At 39.7% G+C, this 20750-nt stretch overlaps 3 protein-coding genes across 5 annotated transcripts; 2 read left to right on the forward strand and 1 right to left on the reverse strand.

The window, feature by feature from the left end:
* Positions 1–1055: 1055 nt before the first annotated feature.
* On the forward strand, positions 1056–7798 carry LOC115390044 (ufm1-specific protease 2-like). Its single transcript, XM_030093702.1, has 12 exons — positions 1056–1159; positions 1362–1443; positions 2987–3167; positions 3640–3706; positions 5326–5480; positions 5587–5779; positions 6006–6152; positions 6264–6428; positions 6528–6652; positions 6744–6820; positions 7233–7357; positions 7451–7798. The coding sequence occupies exons 1-12, from the start codon at positions 1157–1159 to the stop codon at positions 7535–7537; spliced, it is 1407 nt and encodes a 468-aa protein (XP_029949562.1). The 5' UTR covers positions 1056–1156; the 3' UTR covers positions 7538–7798.
* A 2500-nt stretch (positions 7799–10298) lies between these two features.
* Positions 10299–17830, forward strand: LOC115390035 (cilia- and flagella-associated protein 97-like). Of its 3 annotated transcripts, none has more exons than XM_030093692.1 (5): positions 10299–10451; positions 11314–12260; positions 12716–12996; positions 16112–16274; positions 16991–17830. In XM_030093692.1, the coding sequence occupies exons 2-5, from the start codon at positions 11339–11341 to the stop codon at positions 17101–17103; spliced, it is 1479 nt and encodes a 492-aa protein (XP_029949552.1). In that variant the 5' UTR covers positions 10299–10451; positions 11314–11338; the 3' UTR covers positions 17104–17830. The 3 variants fall into 3 exon arrangements, with proteins under 3 accessions (XP_029949552.1, XP_029949554.1, XP_029949553.1); XM_030093694.1 differs by having other exon boundaries at positions 16994–17830; XM_030093693.1 differs by lacking the exon at positions 10299–10451 and adding an exon at positions 11104–11125.
* A 306-nt stretch (positions 17831–18136) lies between these two features.
* On the reverse strand, positions 18137–20415 carry LOC115390055 (ADP/ATP translocase 1). The gene is made up of 4 exons (XM_030093714.1): positions 20219–20415; positions 19025–19511; positions 18791–18931; positions 18137–18706 (listed from the first exon to the last, which is right to left on the reverse strand). Exons 1-4 carry the CDS (start codon positions 20327–20329, stop codon positions 18546–18548), a joined length of 900 nt encoding a protein of 299 aa, XP_029949574.1. The 5' UTR covers positions 20330–20415; the 3' UTR covers positions 18137–18545.
* Positions 20416–20750: the final 335 nt, after the last annotated feature.

Here is a 20750-nt window from a genome sequence, read left to right on the forward strand (position 1 = left end):
GAATTACATCTGATGTGTAAATAATATATCTATATGTACATTAGCATAGGCTATACATCTGTAGCTGATTATTCAAGCAATAAACTGGTTCATCAAGTTGATATTACAGCATAGTGCATTGTAGTCCTCTGTGTTTTTATTAAATTCTTTCAACAAAAGGGCCACTCATACCCCTCTTTCCCATAATCCTGATAAACCCATAATTTCTGGATTCTGGGGTCATGTAGCATTGACCTAGACCTGCTTTTGTGATGAGAGAAAAAAAATATTTTGCTTAATATTACTGAAATGCCTTTTGGATGTCACAGCAAGTTAAGGAACAGCTAATTGCTCATCTGATTTATTATGTTAGAAATGGTATCATTACTATTCGGCCAGCTGATTTGTATTGATGATTTCTGCTACAAATGATCGTGAGACGACAGATGAAAGTTCAAAAGACCTCATTTGTGAGTGCATAATAACAACATACAGTATCATTAACCCTGTTTGCACTGGCCATGGCCAGTTTTGCATGCATGAGTATCCAGGACTGTCCTGAGGCCAAAAGGCAAAAACAATGAGAAACACATAATTCTAACAATTACAACCCCTCCACACGCTTGTCTTTTTTAATCCTTCCAATTTAACTATACAAATCAGCATCATAAAGACAAGTTTTGCAAAAGAGGATAAAAACAGCAATGTGGATGCATGTTGTCAGATGTTGCATAATAAGGATGGCATGGGCACTGAAGCTGGAATAATTAGATGTTGTATGCCCCATTCACTCAGTGAAATCATACAAACATGAAATAATCACCAAGTGCATTTACAATACGCTCTTTGTCGGTATAATCAACATTTTCACCCTTTAATACCACTTCCATTTGTGGTACAACAATTCAGAGATACTGTTCGGCTGAGAAAGAACAATAAAAGAAAAATCAAGTCAAATCTTTCAAGACAGGCATGTTTTGCTCTCTAGCTGGGTTTTCTAGAATTACGAGGCACAGTGAAGGCAACACGGGTAGGCGGAGCCAGTATTGTCCAATAGGATGCAGCAGAGAGAGACACGTTGAAGAGTGGACGCAGCAGATATGTCAGCCTCCTGTGCATAGACAGCTACGGATAAATATTTGAGTTTACGTGACTTGGACACAGACTAAACTCCACAATGGTACGTATTCAGAGAAAAGGTAACAAAAACAAGCTGTCACGTCCCTCTCCGCTCTGCGTGACATGATATCCTGCTTTGTCCTGGTATCAATAACAGCTGCCTCGCACAGTTCCTCTTTTCCAGTCAGTTATTTAAAGTTTTGCGTCCTAATCTGGAAACTGCTTGTTTTATAACCTGCCGGGTTTTTACTGTGTTGAACCAGGTTGTTGTTGACTCGAACACTGCGACCATTATTCGCCTTAAAGGTCCTCTGGAGTTGAGATGTCAGCTGGATAACACAGATGGTACGTTCACGGACCCTTTCTTTAACATCTTTGAACGTGAAGGTATTGAAGTTGAATGCCTCCACAGTCTCACAGGATTTCAGCTAAAGTTAAGCTGAACTGTCCTGAAGTCACAGTACTTATTTCAGGATTGTAGATGTCAGCAGGAATTCAGGGGATGTAGTTCAAACTCTGCAGCAGTCTCAGTAATTCTCAAGCATAACTACGATTTTACACAATTTTGCCGAAAGTGTTTGGTCCTCTGCCTTCACGTGCATATGAACTTGAGTGACATCCCATAAACCAGTGGTTCTCAGCCTTTTTTCAGTGATATACCCCCCATAAATAAAATTGTAATTTAAGTACCCTCTCACCAGGGAAAAGCATTTTTGCTAAAGAGATGAAGACATAAAATACAGCACTATAATCAGTTTATGATTTATTAAATTTTATGACAGTGCAAATTAATTGATCATTTATAGGGGTCTTTGGAAAAAGATATAAAAATAACTAAGTCAAATAATGATTCATTTAAATAAAGATTTCCACTCATAGAAGTAATCATCACTGTAAAGTGCCCTCTTTTGGGATTATAAACCATATGGATTCATGATCTTAATTATGAACATGTGGCACATGCCAGGTCAGGTCAAACCGTCCTGGTGTGAGGGAAACTCTAGGTTTATTGTAATGAAATGGAAGTGCTGACTAGATATGAAATTAGTATATGATGTTACATTAACATTTTATAAAGGATTTTTGAACCCCCTGGCATAACTTAAAGTACCCCCATTTTGGCAACCACTGCCATAAACCATAGGATGTAATAGATTGTCGTTCCACCGTTTGCATCTATAACAGCTTCAATTCTTCTAGGAAAGCTTTTTACAAGGTTTAGGATTGTGTTTATGGGGGTTTTGCCCATTCTTCTAGAAAGGCATTTGTGAGGTCCGACACTGATGTGGGAGGAAAAGGCCTGACTCACAGTCTCCACCCTAATTCATCATGGTGGACCATTTAGTGGAGAGGACATTTCATGGCTTGACTTACTGCACAGGTGGCTTTCAGTCACTGAACCATCCTGTAAATCACTGAGTTCCTGAGAACGACCCACTCTTTCAAAAATATTTGTAGAATTAGTCTGCATGCCTAGGTGCTTCATTTTATGCACCTGTGGCCATTGAGGTTATCCGAACACCTGAATTCAATGATTTCATTGGCTGAGCAAATACTTTGGGCAATATAGTGTATTTTGAAGTTACAGTTTTAGTCCAATTGGATGTTCATTAACACAACTGCACTCCTATCCATGTTTTGTAATGTTATGTCCTTTAGCACCAACCTTTTGATCCAGCTGACCAGCTAATGTAACAATCTTTCATGAAATAGTTGTTGCACATGATTTTTTGTTGTCCTGTGAAAAAAATACATGAGCTAATCGTCTGTGTCAAGGAAACCATGACAATAGCAGAGTGTCAGATAAAATGCTTAGAAATTTGATTTAACAGTATATAACAGTTTCAGGGCAGTGAAAGTAACTGACTTTTTTTTTCTTCTCTTACAGCACTGATGCGAAAGGTAATCTCAAGAACATTTGAGAGCCTTCGTTCACAGGTGAAATCCGAGTCCTGTGTTTTCGCCATCTGTGACAGTCCAGTTTTCATTTGGCCGAACAAATGTGTTCATGCAACACCTGATGAAATTACTCCAGATACATCGTGTGAGGATCTATACCCGTGGATACAGTAAGTTCTGTCTCAAAAAAAAGAAAATAAAGGCGGTTTAATGTGGATTTATTGAGTCTTTATCCAAAAAATGAATTAAAGCAGTGCATGTGTCTCTGGCAACTTGATGCAAAACTCCGACTATTATATTAAATCTCCATGATTCCTGAGAAAGTGATATCTGCTATACCTCTTGTCCTGAAGTGACAACTTAAAATGTTCTTTATTCGCCTGCATTTTGTTAGTTACCTAGAACTGTAAATGCATGTGTTCATAAGCTGCACTAGGATCAGAGTTTTCTATGCCTGTTGGAATCACTTGTTCAGTTGGAGTTGTGAGGTTTTCTGTGTAGTTACTTTCATCTTCATTATCTTCATCAGTTCACTTTTTCCTCATGTGTGTTTATGTACACTGAAAGTTGATGTACATGAAATATGCTTGCCTTTTGCTTGGCTAAATTGTAATTTATTTTGTTATTTATTATTTATTGCAGGACAGATGAACAAGAGAGTGCTGGAAAGAGATCTGCAAAAAAGAAAATCAAAAAAAGCTTGTCACCAGTATGTACACACTCACTTTATGATCACAGCTATATTATGATTTTTTTGTTTTTTTTGGGGGGGAAGCCAGCGGTGGTAATAAGGCAACATCAAATCATAAAACAGAACTTTATAGCATGATACTAGTGACCTGCCAAAGTGTCGTCGGCCTGTTTTGCATCACCTGCTTTGTTCAACCTGTACTCATGGGTTGTTGGAGCTGATTCCAGCTGACTGTGGATGAAGGCAAGGTACAGCTGAACAGGTTGTAATCCAGATCCAGCACAGAGAAAATACAGAGAGAGGGTTCACATCCACAGGGACCTGTCTGTGCAGAGTTTGCATAGTCTGCTTTTGCATTTGTGGATTTCTTCAGGTACCCCTTTTTTTTTTCACCAAAGTAGAAAGTTATGCATTTTTAATTTCAGTGTTGACTCTTAAATTGCGCTCTTGTGTGAGTGTGTGTTGTGCCAATCCCTCTGTGTGTTCGCCCTCTGATGCACTGGCAACCTGTCCAGTGCATCCTGTGTTTGCACAGTCAGCTGCAATCAGTGGCTCTAAGGTTGATACAGTGGTATAAAAGGTGGGTGGATGGTTGTTATTGACAAGGCAATTGGATAAAGCACTTTTTTCTTTTTTTTAGGAGCTTTTGTTTTTGTCAACAGCTAATCTGCCTTTTTGTTACTTTTTGGAGCCCAGTCATCTTCTCAAGAGTTTACTGTTATTTGTCCTAATTTCAAACAGAAACTATAGTTTAATAATATAAAATTGTGTTTTTGCAATAATGCTTTTCTACACTACATTACATTCACACCATCTGGGATTTGAATCACTGATGTATAAGTGGGGGAAAAAAAAGTCAAAATGTGCCCTGCCCTTGCCCATAGCTGGAATCGACTCCAGCACCCATGACCCTGCGCAGGATGGAGCAGGATGGATAACATACCATTAACTTTATTTATAAAGCACTTTAAAATAACCACAGAGAACCAAAGTGCTGCACAAGAGAATAAATAAAATGTAAAAGTGCACAATTCACATGTTACATAAAATAGATAAATGGATTGGGATGAGCCTTCAGTTAGCGGACCATTACAGCTGAGGGATGACATTTTATTTCATTTCTTTCTTTGTGTGCCAGCCTGATTTTATTCATGGCTCATGGCTTACTTGGTAGATGAATTATTTAGTAATGTCAGAAAAATGGGGTGAAAAGCCTTTCATACTTCTCTGCAGCATTTAAGTCCACATTTTCACCAGTCTTTATTCCTTTTCTTCCGCTGTCCAAAACCCAGTGATAGTGAGTAAAAATTGCTGCTCTCGCATTCAGTTTATCCTTCATCAATTTCTTATCCACCCCACATGGGAATTAAACCCACCTAGTGTACTGGGCCAGTGCATTATCCATTAAGAAACTGGGACACTTCAAGAATCAAGAATGCTGCTACATCAGTTTTGACAGATAAAACAGCAAAAATGTAAACTCACAGTATTTAAAATATTAAACAAATAATGGCTTCAATATTGAAGTATGTGCAAATATATTTTCAGCTGCTCTTCTGACCAACTGTTTTAGGTTTATTTTGTCTTCATGTTGTCTGTGTGCTTTTGTTTAATGTAAATTCCTGCTGTTCATTCAGAGTGTCCTCAACTTTCACCTGATGATGGAAGTGACCAGGCCTGGCCCACTGTCAGCCCCGATTCTCAGCAAAACCGTGACGAAATCCCACTTCCTGACTGCGACTCTTCCCATGGACTGTGTTGTCCATACCAGCTGCAGTGACACGCTCAGAGAGTATGTCCTGTCATTCAAATCAACATGGTGTCATTCCAGTCTTTTGAAATCATCAGACTTTCTATTGATTCGCAGGCACTGAACAGAGCTTGCCTCTATTTTGCAGTGCCTGTGAGAAACTGATGGAGGCGCTAATAAACCAACTGGGTGAAATGGAGAAAGTGATCCTGCAGCACATGAATGGGACGACAGTACTGGTCCCTGAGCCACTCCACTTCCTCCTCCCGGAGCCCAATGGACTGGTCACTGTGATTTTCCCAGCAGGAATGCCTGACAGCCAGCTAGAAACAAAACGTAGGGTAAGAACTTTAAATTGAACTTTTAAAAATCCCAAACCTGGATGATCTCATTGTCAGCAGCATTATTGGGCTGAAGTGTAGAAAGTGAGCCGCACTTCAGTTCATCCACCGATTTGCTGATTTAAAACTGTAAAATCTTCTAAAATGACTGTCATTGAATGCTTTATGTAGATTTGAAAATGTGTTTTCTTTTGTCTGCTCAACATATTTGTTTTCGTTTGTGTAGGAGTTGCATCAGCAGTATGAGCTGCTAGAAGACAGGCCTTACTTCAGAAGAGCCAATGCTCACCACTTCCCCAATGAACCCTACAGAGATGGTTATCTCCGAAACCCTCATCTGAGTCTGACGCATCCAACTCTGGACAACGGAAAGGTGTGTCTCATTATCTGAAGTCAGCTCTCTCTTGTGAGAACAAATGTCATCTCTTAACTTGAATATCGTTTTTTATATAATCACATTTTTATCGTGGGTCTTTGTTCAAAGGTGTTCTTGGTCCAGGGGATCTACAGCTATCACCACTACATGCAGGATCGTATTGATGACAATGGCTGGGGCTGCGCGTATCGCTCCCTGCAGACCATCTGCTCCTGGTTCCAGCAGCAGGGGTATATAGAGCGCTCTGTGCCGACGCATAAGGAAATCCAACAGGTAGTCCACTGTAATTATGACATAAACATTTTTGTTTTTTGAAGTTTTGAATCTTCTGCATTCTGGATTCCCGTTTCTATAATGACTTCTGTTCTCCAGGCTTTGGTGGATGTTGGAGACAAGCAGCCCTCCTTTGTCGGGTCGCGTCAGTGGATTGGGTCCATTGAGGTTCAGGCTGTTCTGAACCAGCTCCTCAACGTCACTTCCAAGATCATGTTTGTGAGGTGTGGCTTGAATCCTGTTAGTTTTACAGTATGAAACATTTTGTTAGTGACCAAGTGTTATTTGAATTCTAATCTTTGTGTTCTTTATCAGTCAGGGATCTGAGCTGGCATCAAAAGGCAGAGAGCTGGCAAACCACTTTCTTACTGAAGGAACTCCCATCATGATCGGTGAGTTGAGTGCCAATAGTATTTATATACAGTTGACCATTTCTGGCGACTTTGATTCAAATTGAATTTTATATGCTTGAACTTAAGCAATACTTGAAAAACAGTCATTTTTAGTACTTTAGAAATTACCTTAATCTCATACCTTTCTAGCAACCTTTGTAAGCACAAGAGCAAACAGCTCTTCTTTTCGATATTGCTTGAAATACTGATTTGATATTCTGGAGATGTGATGCAAGATTGTTTAATTTTAGTCCATACATTTAAATTTACATGTATTTAATTTGTCAAGAGATTTGCTTTTCAACCCTTGAACCTATAATGTATTCATTAAAAGATGTTATAAAAAAACTCAGATTTTCCTGCTTGTTCAGAGTTTGGTGAGAGTTTGAAGTGAAGGACCTCTGTGTTGCAGGAGGGGGGGTGTTAGCTCACACAATCCTTGGTGTTGCATGGAGTGAGACCACAGGGCAGATCCGCTACCTCATCCTGGATCCTCATTACACAGGAGCAGAGGACTTACAGTTCATTACAGACAAGGTGACTGCAGAAAAACCACTTCACCAGCTGTGAACTGTGAACAAAGGTTTATGCACAGTTCTGACTTCAGTGGGTTTGTTGTTTGTTTTTCAGGGGTGGTGTGGATGGAAAGGACCGGAGTTTTGGGATCAGACGGCATATTATAACTTGTGTCTGCCTCAGAGGCCGAAGGTCATCTGAGATCTCCCAAAGTAGCGCTTTAAGCTTTTAAAAAATGCAGGTGAAAATGATTATCTTCTTGTTTTGTGTAAATGCAATGGAGTTTTGAAATGTATGTTTCTTGTTTCATGATGTTAAATCTTGTAATTTGCTTCAGTCCCACACAAATTAATTGGTTGCGATCATGACAGCAGAAATATTTGAACTGAAAATAGAAATCCAGTATGCACGTTTCTCTCTGTGCTTCACATTTGCAACTTTAATAAAGAGCAGTGAAATATATTGACTGTGCTTGTGTCATTTTCAAAAGAATTGAAATTATTTTTTTAATGTCTTCATAATTTTTTTTAAATTACTGTTAGTCATATGATCCTAACACATGTTAAATACTGAACACGCTACATGCAGAAGTATTATCTTCTCTTGCTGGTTCTACTTAAATTGTCCAACATAGCACAACTCAGAGATCTAGAGGGGAAAGATAATCACAGCAAGATCTTACAGCATAGAACAGAAGAGTTACGAGAAAATTTTTTGTTTCCAGCTAAGTTGTTTGTGAGTTTTGTGTATTAGACATTAAACTAATATTTATATAATGTTCTCAAACTTTTTAGAACTCAAAAAAAGAGAAGTTATTTCTACTTTTTTAATGGGATGATGGGATGTTCTTGACCCCTGAATGGAAATACGTTAGAAACCGCTGACTTAAGGTGATCTGGTTGAATTTAGCTGGTAGAGAGTTCCACATGTTGTTTTAGGGAGAAACAGAAGAATCTTCTTAAAGCTTGTAATGAGAATAATGAGAATGTGGTTGTCTGTCTCTTTGCCTTCACCCTTAGTCAGCCAGGATTCTCTGTGACCCTGATCAGGGTAAAGTTTTATAGAAGAGGAGGGACTGATAGATGGGCCTTTGTGTTGTAGTTAAAAACAAGAATCACATGGAATTCCTATGGTTATATTGTGTCTTATTTTCTGCTATTCTGTGGGAAAGAATCACCTGGAATAGAATTCCAATAGAAAACAACATTTCATCACCGTAAATGTGGACTGAAGCCGGATCAATTGTTGTTTTAATTGTATTTATTTTTTGTCTTATGTGAAATTGCTGAGAATCATGGTTTATGTGATCAGTGTCTTATTTTTTCTGTTAAACTGCTACAAACACTAAACAGGCACTGGGGCATCCTTGGCCCCATTCTCAGTGCTCGTTGGGTTTTAAAAAAAGAAAAAAAAGAAAAAGGCAGCATCTGAATGCAGCCTGATCTGCACTGATCCCTCTGACGCACACATTCTTGGAAGCCGGTTATTCCCTGCAATTTAGGTTTCACAGCCAGTCAGCTGTCACAGTAAAATAAAGGCTTTTCTCCTCCCACTAGCAGATGTGCAGAAAATGTAAATTTTGTCAAAAATGTGTACACTGTTAGGTCATTTTATAGCTTTAGCAAATCACAAATCTGGCTTTTGCATGCCTTAGTTGTGATTTCTTATCTATGGCTTGATTGTGTGAGTATGGAGCGGACACAAAAAAGGCCCTATTCTATCCCTATCTTTACCCATCCTGCATTGACATGTAAATTCTACGATAGTGACCAGACACAGGTTTATACGATAGATTCACCCTCGAGCTATTGTCCTAGGACATCGGCATTTCATTAGTGTGTGTCACTTCTAGGTCTAACTATGTTATTAAGAGCAAAACCATGACAAATTGTAATTTCAGGGGACGCGCCTCCAGATAATCCTCTTTCTTGTTAATGGAGATGCACTAGAGGGAGCAGTTACTTTGGCATAATAGATACTCAATGAAGGACTAAATGACCTCCCCTCTGTTCCGATAACAGTTGTGCTCCTTGATGTGTTGTACTTTAAAATAGACAAATAGATCATTGCCTGAACTGTTTTTGCTGTGTTTTAATTCATTCACATCTGAGAACATAAAGATGAGGACTGTGCAAGCAATGAAATTTATGGATAATATAAATCATACATTACAATATGTAATATAATACTGTGATGGCTAACAGTAGAGCATCTCTAAAATTGACATTTTTTTGTCTATTTACCAAAGTATAAACCTATAATGCTTCTCTCTTTTTAAACAGGTGTCCATTTTTTGAGGTATTTGAATTTGAAATGATCTTCAAACAATTGATAGTAAAATCAAGAGTTGTTTGTAAAATAATTAAATAAACAAATAAACCATGTGAACTCAATAAGCAGTTGATAAGAGGGGTCAGTTTCATTTATACATCCATTCACCTGTCTATTATTCTAGTCAATCACTCAGTCATAAAGGAGTGTTATACCTATTTTGATTTTGAAAATGTATTATACTGTATAATCAACAACATACATAAAAACAACAATAAAACGTCATCCTTCTATCCCTTTATAGTCTCAGTTTCCCCTCCTTTCAGTCCATTAATGGGTGGCATTGAGGTCCTGAATTTCATTAAAAAAAATGTACTGCTATGACGGATGTTTTTACTTTATTAAAGAATAAAATGAAGACTCGCTTTTTAATGTTTTGAGAAAAACATTCAAAAAAGCTGTATCATTAGACTTAAGCTTCAGGATGGTTTTGTGTTTTTGTTTTTGTTTTTGTTTTGTTTTTTTATTTTTCAACCAGATTTTTGGTAGTTTTATTCAACATGCAATTATTTATTGCATGTTTAGTGATTGTAAAATCGTAGTGACGTAATTCCGGGCTTGAAAAACGCTCTCCTGTCTCATTCGTCGCAACCGTTGCCAGGAAGTGACGTCACTTAGTTGCTATAGGCACCACGCAGCTGTCAGAATGCAGTCTGCTCATGAAAACATTCATTTAACGCAAGTTCGAGGTCCGTTGGAGCGTTTTTGTGATTATTCGAATCTTTTGTGAAGACATAAATAGAACGCTGACGTCATCCAAGCTACTTGCACTTTAATTCGACAGGTAAGATAACAGTTCTTCACGGCTAATGTTAGCTTAGCTGAAGGGTTGTAAACGTGATCATTGTCGTTTGTCAACAATTATGCTTCAAACCAGTGTTTATAAGCTTTGTCTTTTCTCCATGGCGTTCACAAGATTTGGTTCACGATCACCTCATTTTTGGGATATATATATTTAGCGATTCCCTGCTGCTTCGTCTCTTCAAATCACTGGCTGAATTTGACTGCAACTCAAAGATTTAAAATTCAATTTTGTCCATGTAAAAACTTGTTCCATGTTAAAAACACATTCTATCAAATTCTTATAATCTGCTTGAGATGAATGATGCCCGAATTAATGCTGTAGTTGCATTTTGAAATGACTTAGCTGGTGTTTTACCAGCCTTGTAGACTTACTCGAACATGATCACGAATACTTTTATCCAGTTTCTGAAAGCATGCTGTGCAGCATGATCTGATGTTTTTTTTCTCTGTGACTTGATTTTATAAAGAACTTGGGTAAAACCTATCACATTGCAACCCTTCACTCCAAAGCTCTGCTGAGAATAATTAAAGAAATACAGAAGTGACAGAGGTCTCTCTTTCTGATATAGCAGACCAAGCTCACAAGGACAGTGGTTGAAGAGAGGTCTCTAGTATCACTCCGTCCAGAAACAGGCTCCAGACTGTCTCTGTCAGGTCTACCAAACACTACAGCAGCCCCCTTTCTCAGACAAAGTCCTGTAGACATCCTGCCTCCTTTAGACAGGACGGAAAAAAAAAATGTCCATATAGTTTAAAATTGTAATTATGTTATTTTTGCATATGTTTTTTAATGTGCCTATACAGATGCATGCATTAAGTGAAGATTCTGATTCTGATTACAGGTTTCATGTGTTGTGGAAAACCACCATGTTCAACCCCAGTGAACTAGAAGGTGAAGTGGATCACGCTTTTTTTGACAGTGATTGTGATAGTAGCAGCGTACACAGAAGGAAGAAAGTGGAGGAAGGTTTGAAGGCTGAAAAAGAGAACCCAGCGTCTCCTGAAAAGCCAAATGTAAAGTACACTGCAACTGCAAAGGACGGTCTCTCTCCAAACAACAATAAAAGTGGAAAGCACCTGAATGGAGTGGAGAACAACATCAATAACAACACCAACAGCAGAGCCAGGAGGAGAGAGAGCAGTCGGCGGCCCAGCGGGTCATCCACTTCTTGTACATCGCATGAAGTCAGCACTGATAGCAGTGATGGTGAAAACAATTTGAATGCGCATCACGAAAGACCCAAAGGATCTTTGTTGGCTTTACTTGCTGAAACCAGAGACGTGGAAGATAACGATGTCTCCAGCAAGAGTCGAAATGAGACTGAAGAAGAAACAAGAACATTCAATGAGAGCTCGAAAAGGAGAACTAAACATTCCACTAGAAAGCGTGCAAGATGTCGACACACACAGAGTCCGTTGCCCTCGTCCACTGAAAACAGTGCAGATGCGGACTTGGACAGCTCTTGCAGTAGTACCAGCCAGCGGAGCAGCTTGGAGTCCCCCACCCTCCCTAAACCCAGCAAGGCTTCTCTATGTCCTGAAGTAAGAAGGACCAGAGTGGGATCAGCAGTGTCACAGCAAGCACAGACGACCCCTACAGACGAATCGGACTATACGGTGACCGACGTGAGCCCTCTCCCCTCTCCTCACTCCAGCCCTCGACAGTCATTGGATCCTAACCAGGGAGAAGCTGAAGAGACTCAGCAAAAAGAGCAGCGCCAGGAGAGCGTGCCCTCCAGTGGACTCAGCAACATTCATGAAGGGGATTCAGATCGGGACATGGACGAGTGTGAGTCCACAAAGCTGTTTATTGTCCAAAACCAGATAAATAACATCTGTTTCATAGATATCAAGTTTGTTGCAATTTTCACATTATATTTTCATATTGCTTGCACAAAAGACACCACACTGTAGTTTTTGTGTGATTATATTAATATTCAACTTTTAGAATTGTGTAGCAACAAACCACCTATTTTATTTTGGTTTTTACATACAGAATGTATTGGAGATTGTACTGCATGAGCTGTGAATGGTAATGATTTCATTTGCAAAGTAAGGAGTTTATCTTAGTTTTGCAGAAATGTCAATAATGGCAGCGCAGTTAAATGGCTCAGGACTATGCTTTCTTCTTTTTTAAACTTGTTTTATAGATTATTTTCAAACACGAAAAAACAACTCCCATATAACTGAAGAACTTAAAAAGCAGTAGATTGTATTGTAATAAGTGTCCTTTTCATCAAACAGGTTCTTTCAGTTTAGAAAGTGAGCTTAGAGACAAACTGGTCATCCACTATCCAGGAGGAAGGAACAGGAAGAACTACTCCTTCACCAACGATGAGGTCCGGCGAATAGATCGAGAGAACCAGCGACTTCTCCGGGAGCTGTCGCGCCTTTCCCCAGGGCCGCGATCAGGAAGCGCAATGACGAAGAAATCCCATGTGGCCACCACCTCTCCTCTCGTCCGCCTGTCTCACTCCGCTCTGAACAGGCAGCGGGACCAGCAACGAATCGAGAGAGAGAACCTGGTGAGTTTAGCTTCTCAGCTTAAAACTCAGTTATTGGTTTAGATGTTTTTCAACATTCATCACTCTTTAAGGATCTTTACTCATGGTAACATAATTTATCAGTGAATTCTGTTCTCTTCAAGCATTTTTGTTAACACTCACACATTTATCCACAAAACTCTGAAAATAAAAATCTGGGACTGAATCATTACAGTTTTTAAATTGATTCTTTTGTTTAATTCTCATTGATATCCAGTCTGGCCAGTGTGAAACTCTGCAGAATGTGGGCATAGTTTACTTTGAAACAGTGTTGTTTCTCCAGTTCTCAAGCAGTGTGCTGTTGTGTCAAACTGTGTAATCAAAAAGGATCTTTGACACACAGCAGGATTCTATATGGAGGAAATATGTTGGCAAAGAGCTGATGGCTTGAGGGCAAGAGATGAAGGTTTTCAGGATGGACACAATGGAAGTGGATGGTATTTTTGTTCCCCCTCGTCAAACTCATCAAGTACAAAATCCAACAACCCCAAAACACTTTGGTGGACACGTTATAATCCGCACATTCAAGTACGCTGTGGAACACCACCAAATGATATTGTAGCGTTACGACACTGAAGCAAATACTGGGAACTACTTTTTCTTTTGAAATCACTACGCCCAGACGCCATGTTTAGTAAGTAGTTCCATCTTAGCAATCTTTGCATAAACAACTCAATCTGGTAATTTTGCATTAATATTTCACAGTGTAGTGAATGTGTGGATTATTACGTGTCCACCAAAGTGTTTTGGGGTTGTTGGATTTTGTATTTGACGAGTTTGACGAGGGGAAACAAAAATACCATCCACCTCCATTGTGTCCGTCCCGAAAACCTTCCCTGACTCACCTCTGAATAAACAACAGCTCACCCTCACAAAAAAAATAAGTATGCTGTTCGAAATGACTAAGGAATTGCGCTAAATGGGCCAATTTGCCAAAATGTTGAAGTATCGCTTTAAACACCTGCCTATTTGAATGTGCCTTGTGTTGCTCTCAACTATAAGAGACCGCCGAGTCTATTTTTTTTTCTAACATACGTGAATTCCAAAAGATATAGATAGCTGTGTCTACTATATCTATCTGAATAGATTGTGTAATTTTAGACCAGCTGTGTTCATTTTATATTTAAGCTGTATCAAAGATGGTACAGATGTAGCCCGTGAGTTTATAATCTTAGCTTTCAGCACCATGGACAGCGGACGCTCGGAGATTGACAGCTGTCAGGCTGCGTGTGTATGTGTATGTGTGTGTGTGTGTGCGTGCGTATGTGTATTTGTTCTTCAGAACAAGTTTGTGAACTGGTTTGTGACTTTATTCTGCTTTCTGAGGCATATAGGTTTGCTTGGCTTAATAAAAGTGAGCATTAGTGTGTTGTTTGATGGTAGGATGAGGGATTGTTTGAATGGTGAAATTACTATCATAAGGGCCCATTGAGAATGCTCCGCCCCCTCTGTACTGAGACCCACGCTCCGCCTCTGTTCTCATTTGTTTCCCATCAGTCTTTGCAGCCACCTTTACAAATATCTTTATATTATATATATTATATTAAGCATATGTTTCTAGGAACATTGTTCAAAAGGAATATTTTTTCAGTTTACTTCATCCACCAGTGTGTACTTCCCTAGGTTTGCATACTGATGATATATATGGATATGTCCTACATGTTGATTGCGCTTTCAGAAAAAAATGTATTTAGTTAGGTTTCATTCACTTCTATAAGCAAATAAAAAACACATTTTTGAAAAAAAAAAAAGATAAATCATTTTAAGATCTTATACAAACTGTCAACATGTTTAACATGGTCAACAGGTTTTTGCCGTTGTGTTACCTAACAATTTAATAGATATTACCCTATTCTCTGAGCAAATATGTATTAGTGGTTTGAATATTGCCAATTAGTTGGGTGAAGTATGTGTCAGTCTGGGAGTAACGCTCCTGAAAACAGACACTGATGGGTTTGGACGGATGGCAGCAGGTGGGAGGCCAGCGGCAGTGTCGAAGACTGACACTGGAGGACAGTTCAGGCTTTAGCTGCCCACCACATATATTAACTCTGCTTGACCACTCAGAAGTGAAAACACACAAGTGGCAGTGTTGTAAAAATGTGATTAAGTAATGAGAATATTGAGCTCATGCCAACTATTACACTTCCTACGTGAAAATTTGTGGTAATTCCTTCATTTTTATTGTTAATGTTTCATATTATTACAGATTGCAGGTCTTCCTATAATCCCTTCAGCGGCTGTTTTCTGAGAAAATGTGTTTCAGCCATTCACAGGACACACTGTTCCCTCTCATGAGTCCATTTCACTCCTCTGTCAGGGGTTCTTTTTGCCTTTTCTATTCTTAGAGAAGTAATTGAATCTCCCGTGTGATCAGTGTATTTTCCCCCTGCACATCGCACACTGTATTCGTCACACATGCGTAAAACCATTCCTGCCACTTTTGTGCTTTTCAAGATTGGTCAGTTACTTACTTTTGTTTTGGTTGGATAGTATTACGCAGGGAGATTAATTTAAAATATACATTGGAATCCAGTATGTGACAAATCTGACTACATTTAGACAGATCGTGCATTTTAGGATCTCTGAAGGATTTTTTAACCTAAAGACAACAATCTCCTAAAACTTGTACTTTATTTGATTTTTATTCATGAAACGTGACAGATTTCTACAGAATCTGCGTGTTGGATTGCGATTGCACGTATAATATTTCGCATCTTGCTGACACTCTTTATCCTCATGCTCTTGTCTTGTTTGCACACATTTTTACTTCCTGACAGCACATGCACACATGCAGAACAAACAAAAGTCAGAATTTACTATTTAACCTAAATTTATTGATTTAAAGACTTGTTTTTGCTGCATGTGTATTTGCTTTGTCAGGAAGTAAAGATGTGTGCTCGATTCACACCCATTTTGAATATTACAATTTTCCTTTAGAAGATGATGCGCTTTTGCTTCATGAGAATAAGCACGGCCACAGTGGTGCCACTACTTGTTGCCCAGCATAGGCTGATATGGGCTTTTGTTTTTCTCAGGATGGAGTTTGTGCAGAAGATGGATGGATTTAAATGTCATCGGTTTGATTTTCTTACAGGCTTTTCTGAAGAGGCTTGAGTCAGTCAAGCCTACGCCGGGTCTCAGGCGCTCGGAACAACTGGCAGATTACCAGCGTCACGCCAGTTACCTGGGAGCTCCACTGTATCCCGTCTGTACGTCCACCAGCAGGAAAGAGAGGCCGAGGAGCAGGACGTCCTCAGGTGGGTGTTTCTACCCAGACATCCAATGTCTCTAACACTTCTCTATAAACATCTCAGCAGTTCGAACTGCTTGATTCCACTGTGCTTCCCGCCCATAGCCAAACAGCAGTTTAAATAACAACCACACACAGGCTCCATCATAACTAAGCTTGTTTCTGTACCCCTGCACATTGACTCGGTGGTGTAGATTGACTTCCACTTAGTGTTTTGATTCCATGAAAACAGTTTGACAACAGCAGCAGTGCACCTTGCTATTTTGAAGCAGCCAATGTTGATTTAATCAAGGTGCTCAATGAGAATCGGCCTGTGGCGCCACGCTCTCAGGGTTGAAGGCTGCAGATTGATCACATGTCCGGCTGAAGTTGCTGCAGGGATTTGATTCTGAGAAAGAGCTGATGTGCAGACAGTGTAGAGCAGCTGAGGACACGTGATAATCACTTCTTATTGTAAAGGTCAGTATAGTCACACTTCACTCGGTCTTCTCTCATTACTCTAGTCTAAGCCGCCTTATGTTGTTATGATGTCTAGTTTATTAGCACCTCTTGAAATGCAAGCTCAGTATGATGATCGGTTGATGCTTTAAATTTCAGTTTGTCATCTTTTGACTTGTTTAGATGGAGATGTGTTGATTACACATAAGGGAAATTCAAACAATACAAATTTTTTTATTTGAATATAAGCATGAATTCTTCATCAGAAGGTGTCTGTGTCCACAGCAGGAGGACCGAGGCCAGCAGGCTCCAGAGCCGCTTCCACCACCTCTGACTCCAGCACTACACCCGCACCCAGGAAAAAGAAAATGAGCGCAGCCCGGCCGGCCTGGTGCTGAAAACGCGGCCCTTTACTGATGACATTCCATCTACAATGAAGCACTCGACTGGGGTCTTTCACTTTTGTCTGCTGTTCCACTTTGATCACAGAAAGTTGGGTTCTGAAGGTACAGGGCTCAGTGGTTTCAGAGAATCTGCTCCTCAGCTTATTTAGAATGCAAACTTTTTTCTGCTTAGTATAGATTAAATATCAAGGAGTCACAATTATTCCAACAGTTAAATATATCTTCTGAAGATAAGAGTCTGCTTATATTACATTTGCACCAATTATTGCTCACACAGCAGTGTCTCTGTTGAAATTGTGAAGTTTATGCCTTTTTTTTATTTTCAAGGGGATTTTTTAAATCAAATGTTTCTTTTTTCATATTTTTATGATTTCCATTGCTCAAGATAGATTTCACTTTTTTTTAAATCAATTAAGTAGCTGTATATATTTTTGTAATATGTTTATTCTGGTCTTTGTATGATAAAGATGCTTGTTAAACAATTTTAAAAAGTGCTATTTTGCAGCTTCAGATAATGTTTTGATATGCATTCATGAATTGACTGTTTCAGATGTTGTTACTGACAAGTTTATTTTCATTTTGCTTTGGTTGTTCACAACAAATACTAGTTTCCAGTGTTTTTTAAACTTTAAATCTGTGTCAGCAATGCATTGCAAAGAGCAAAATGAGTCTATTAATGAATTATGACAGAATTAATAATAAAGGTTAAAGTGTAGAAAATAAAGAGTGTATATATTCTGATTCTTTCACTATTTTCTGATTTATTTTGTTCAAATGACAAACTAATAAAGATCATTTCTAATTTTTATCAATATTTTAAAATGAATTAATCGACATCCACGGACTTTATGTGGGAGTAGGATGAGCAAAATTTGTAGATGACGGATAAAAGCCACGTAAATCTATACCACAAGGTATGAGTGTGAGTAATCAATGTCATTAACTGTCTGAGCACTTTGGAGGCATATCAGTAAAATCCATTTACTATGACAAGTAAAACGTGCTGGATTCACAGGACAACAAGACATTCGACAGAAATCTTTATTCTTAATAAAATAATGCATGAGAGGTTGGATACAAGGGTCACAGTGGTCACAACATACGGCACGAGCACTGCAACTGCTTCACAAACTGAATAATATGAGGAGCCTATAAACGTGAAGTCATGTCGTGGTCAGCGTTATCTCAACATCTCTGCCAGCGTGACTCTGTCCTACTGATGGACTGCCTTTTGGCATGTCATAGATTGCTTATATATACATGTTCCTCAGAGGCACGTTAACCCGGGTCAACGGCACCTTCTCACCTTCACCAGACTGTGGCAGAGGAGTGGCACATGCCCACATTGTAAGTTACCAGGCTGTTATCACTGTATCGCAAGAAATAAGACTTAAAGAAGGTGAAGGGTTTCCTTGGAGACTTGGAGATTAAAAAGTTTATTTTGTGAACTTCTTGATCTCGTCGTACAGCACCAACACGAAGGCGCCGCCCATGCCTCTGATCACGTTGGACCAGGCACCCTTGAAGAAGGCTTTTCCTCCCTCGTCCTTGATGATCTTACTCCAGCAGTCAATTGTGCCCTTGTACATGATGTCAGCTTTGGGAATAGAAACACAAAAAGTGACGCATAATGTTCATACATAAATGCACAAAGTCCACTGTGTGCACCAGTGGGACTCACCTCCTTTGCGTCCAGACTGCATCATCATACGACGTCTGACGGTGTCGAAGGGATATGAAATAAGACCCGCCACAGCGGTCACAGTCTGGGCGATCATCCAGCTGACCACGATGTGCGTGTTCTTGGGATCCGGCAGCATACCTGCATGATGGAGGAGTTCAGTGAGCCACTCGTCACTATTACATACCAGAATGCAGTGCTAAAAGCATGGTTGAAATCAACAGGTGCGCAAACCTTTAGCTGTGTCGAAGCACCCGAAGTAGGCTGCTCTGTAGATGATGATGCCCTGCACGGACACGTTGAACCCGAGGTACAGACCCTTGAGGCCGTCGGTTTTGAAGATCTTGGAGATGCAGTTTCCAAGACCGGTGAACTCTCTCTCGGCGTTGCCCTTCCCGATGTCGGCGGCCAGTCTCGTTCTGGCAAAGTCGAGGGGATAGACGAAGCACAGTGAGGTCGCACCTGCGGCGCCACCGGATGCCAGGTTACCAGCGAAGTAACGCCAGAACTGTGTTTTTTGATCCACTCCACCAAGGAAGATCTTCTTGTACTTGTCTTTGAAGGCAAAGTTGAGAGCTTGGGTGGGGAAGTAACGGATGACATTGGCCAGGTTACCTCTCCAGAAGGAAATGAAACCCTGTTCTTTGGGGATTCTCACCACACAGTCAATGATCCCCTTGTACTGTGTCTCTGCTGTAATCTGTTTGCTGGCATGCTGAACCTGCAGACAAAGGGGAAAAGTTAAAATTGCACTTCACCCAAACTAAAATTGAATTTTCAAGTAACAGTCAATAAATTAGTAATATTAAGATATTTTTGTGAAAAAAAACAACCAACAAATAATTCATTTTGCATGAAATTCCTAATATTCAAAAAAAGAAAGAAAGAAAAGAAATATACATTAAGCCTTTTACACTGCATTAGAGGATGCAGTATGCTTTAGATGGCATCATGCCGGTGTAGGCCCGGCAGAGTAAGGGCACGCTGTCACTTGAAACTGCACCGTGGATTAGATTTCATACTTTAAGTTAAATATAGCAGTTCACTTTCACTAAATATCACTGCGGTCATCTGTTGTAGAGCAGTGTTAATTTTTTTAAAAATGCACCAACAAATAATAAATAAACTAGCACTGAGGTGAATTTAATCGAGCACCTATAGGGGGTCATGTCATCACTGCTGTCATTGCATCAATAGATCGCTTCCCTGCGCGTAAAACCAACTCCACATTGAAACAGAGCCTTGCACGTGCTCCTTGGCACAAAGCTCAACACTCCATAAACTCTTTTAGTTCATCGTTAAACTTTATTTGTACAAAAACAACACGAACTTAATTTGTTAGTATTATTTTATTAGTTGTTTAACAATTACGCACACTTTACGCACAGAATGGCGCACATGCGCCCACGCCGTGGGCAATATTTTTACCTGCAGCAACAACTTGACTCTCTCGATGGGAGCGACAGCTGTTTTGGAGATGGCAGCGGCTATACCACCGGCCAGAAAGTCCTTCATAAAACTAACCACCGCGTCCGACATGGTTGGATGTTCCTTGTGCGGATTTCAGACACTGTGCTGCTCCCAACTTCGCCAAGGTCCTCAAGGAAACCCTACGCCCCTCCAAGTGGACGGAGCACCCCCATCCGTCCTAATATATGGGGGTCATCTATCGCGAGAATTTTGGGTGATGGATTTGCAGTTTGTCAAACAGATAAGCGAGGTTGAATAAATTTCCGAGGTTGAAGTTCAAGCCGTGCGCCATGTTTTTTCTTAAGTCAAGAGTCGGCCAACCTGGGGACGTTTAAAGGACACAATATGTATAATTTGATTAGTGATGAGCATCAGCGTGTCTTGATTTCCTTATGGAACAGGTGTTCGTTCAACCCAAAGTCTATTCCTCACGTTAATGTTCCTTACATTTGACCAGAGACAGAAATTATTGAAATGAAATATGAAATGA

The sequence above is a fragment of the Salarias fasciatus genome, chromosome 6, assembly GCF_902148845.1.
Source record: "Salarias fasciatus chromosome 6, fSalaFa1.1, whole genome shotgun sequence".
NCBI classification, from domain to species: domain Eukaryota; kingdom Metazoa; phylum Chordata; class Actinopteri; order Blenniiformes; family Blenniidae; genus Salarias; species Salarias fasciatus.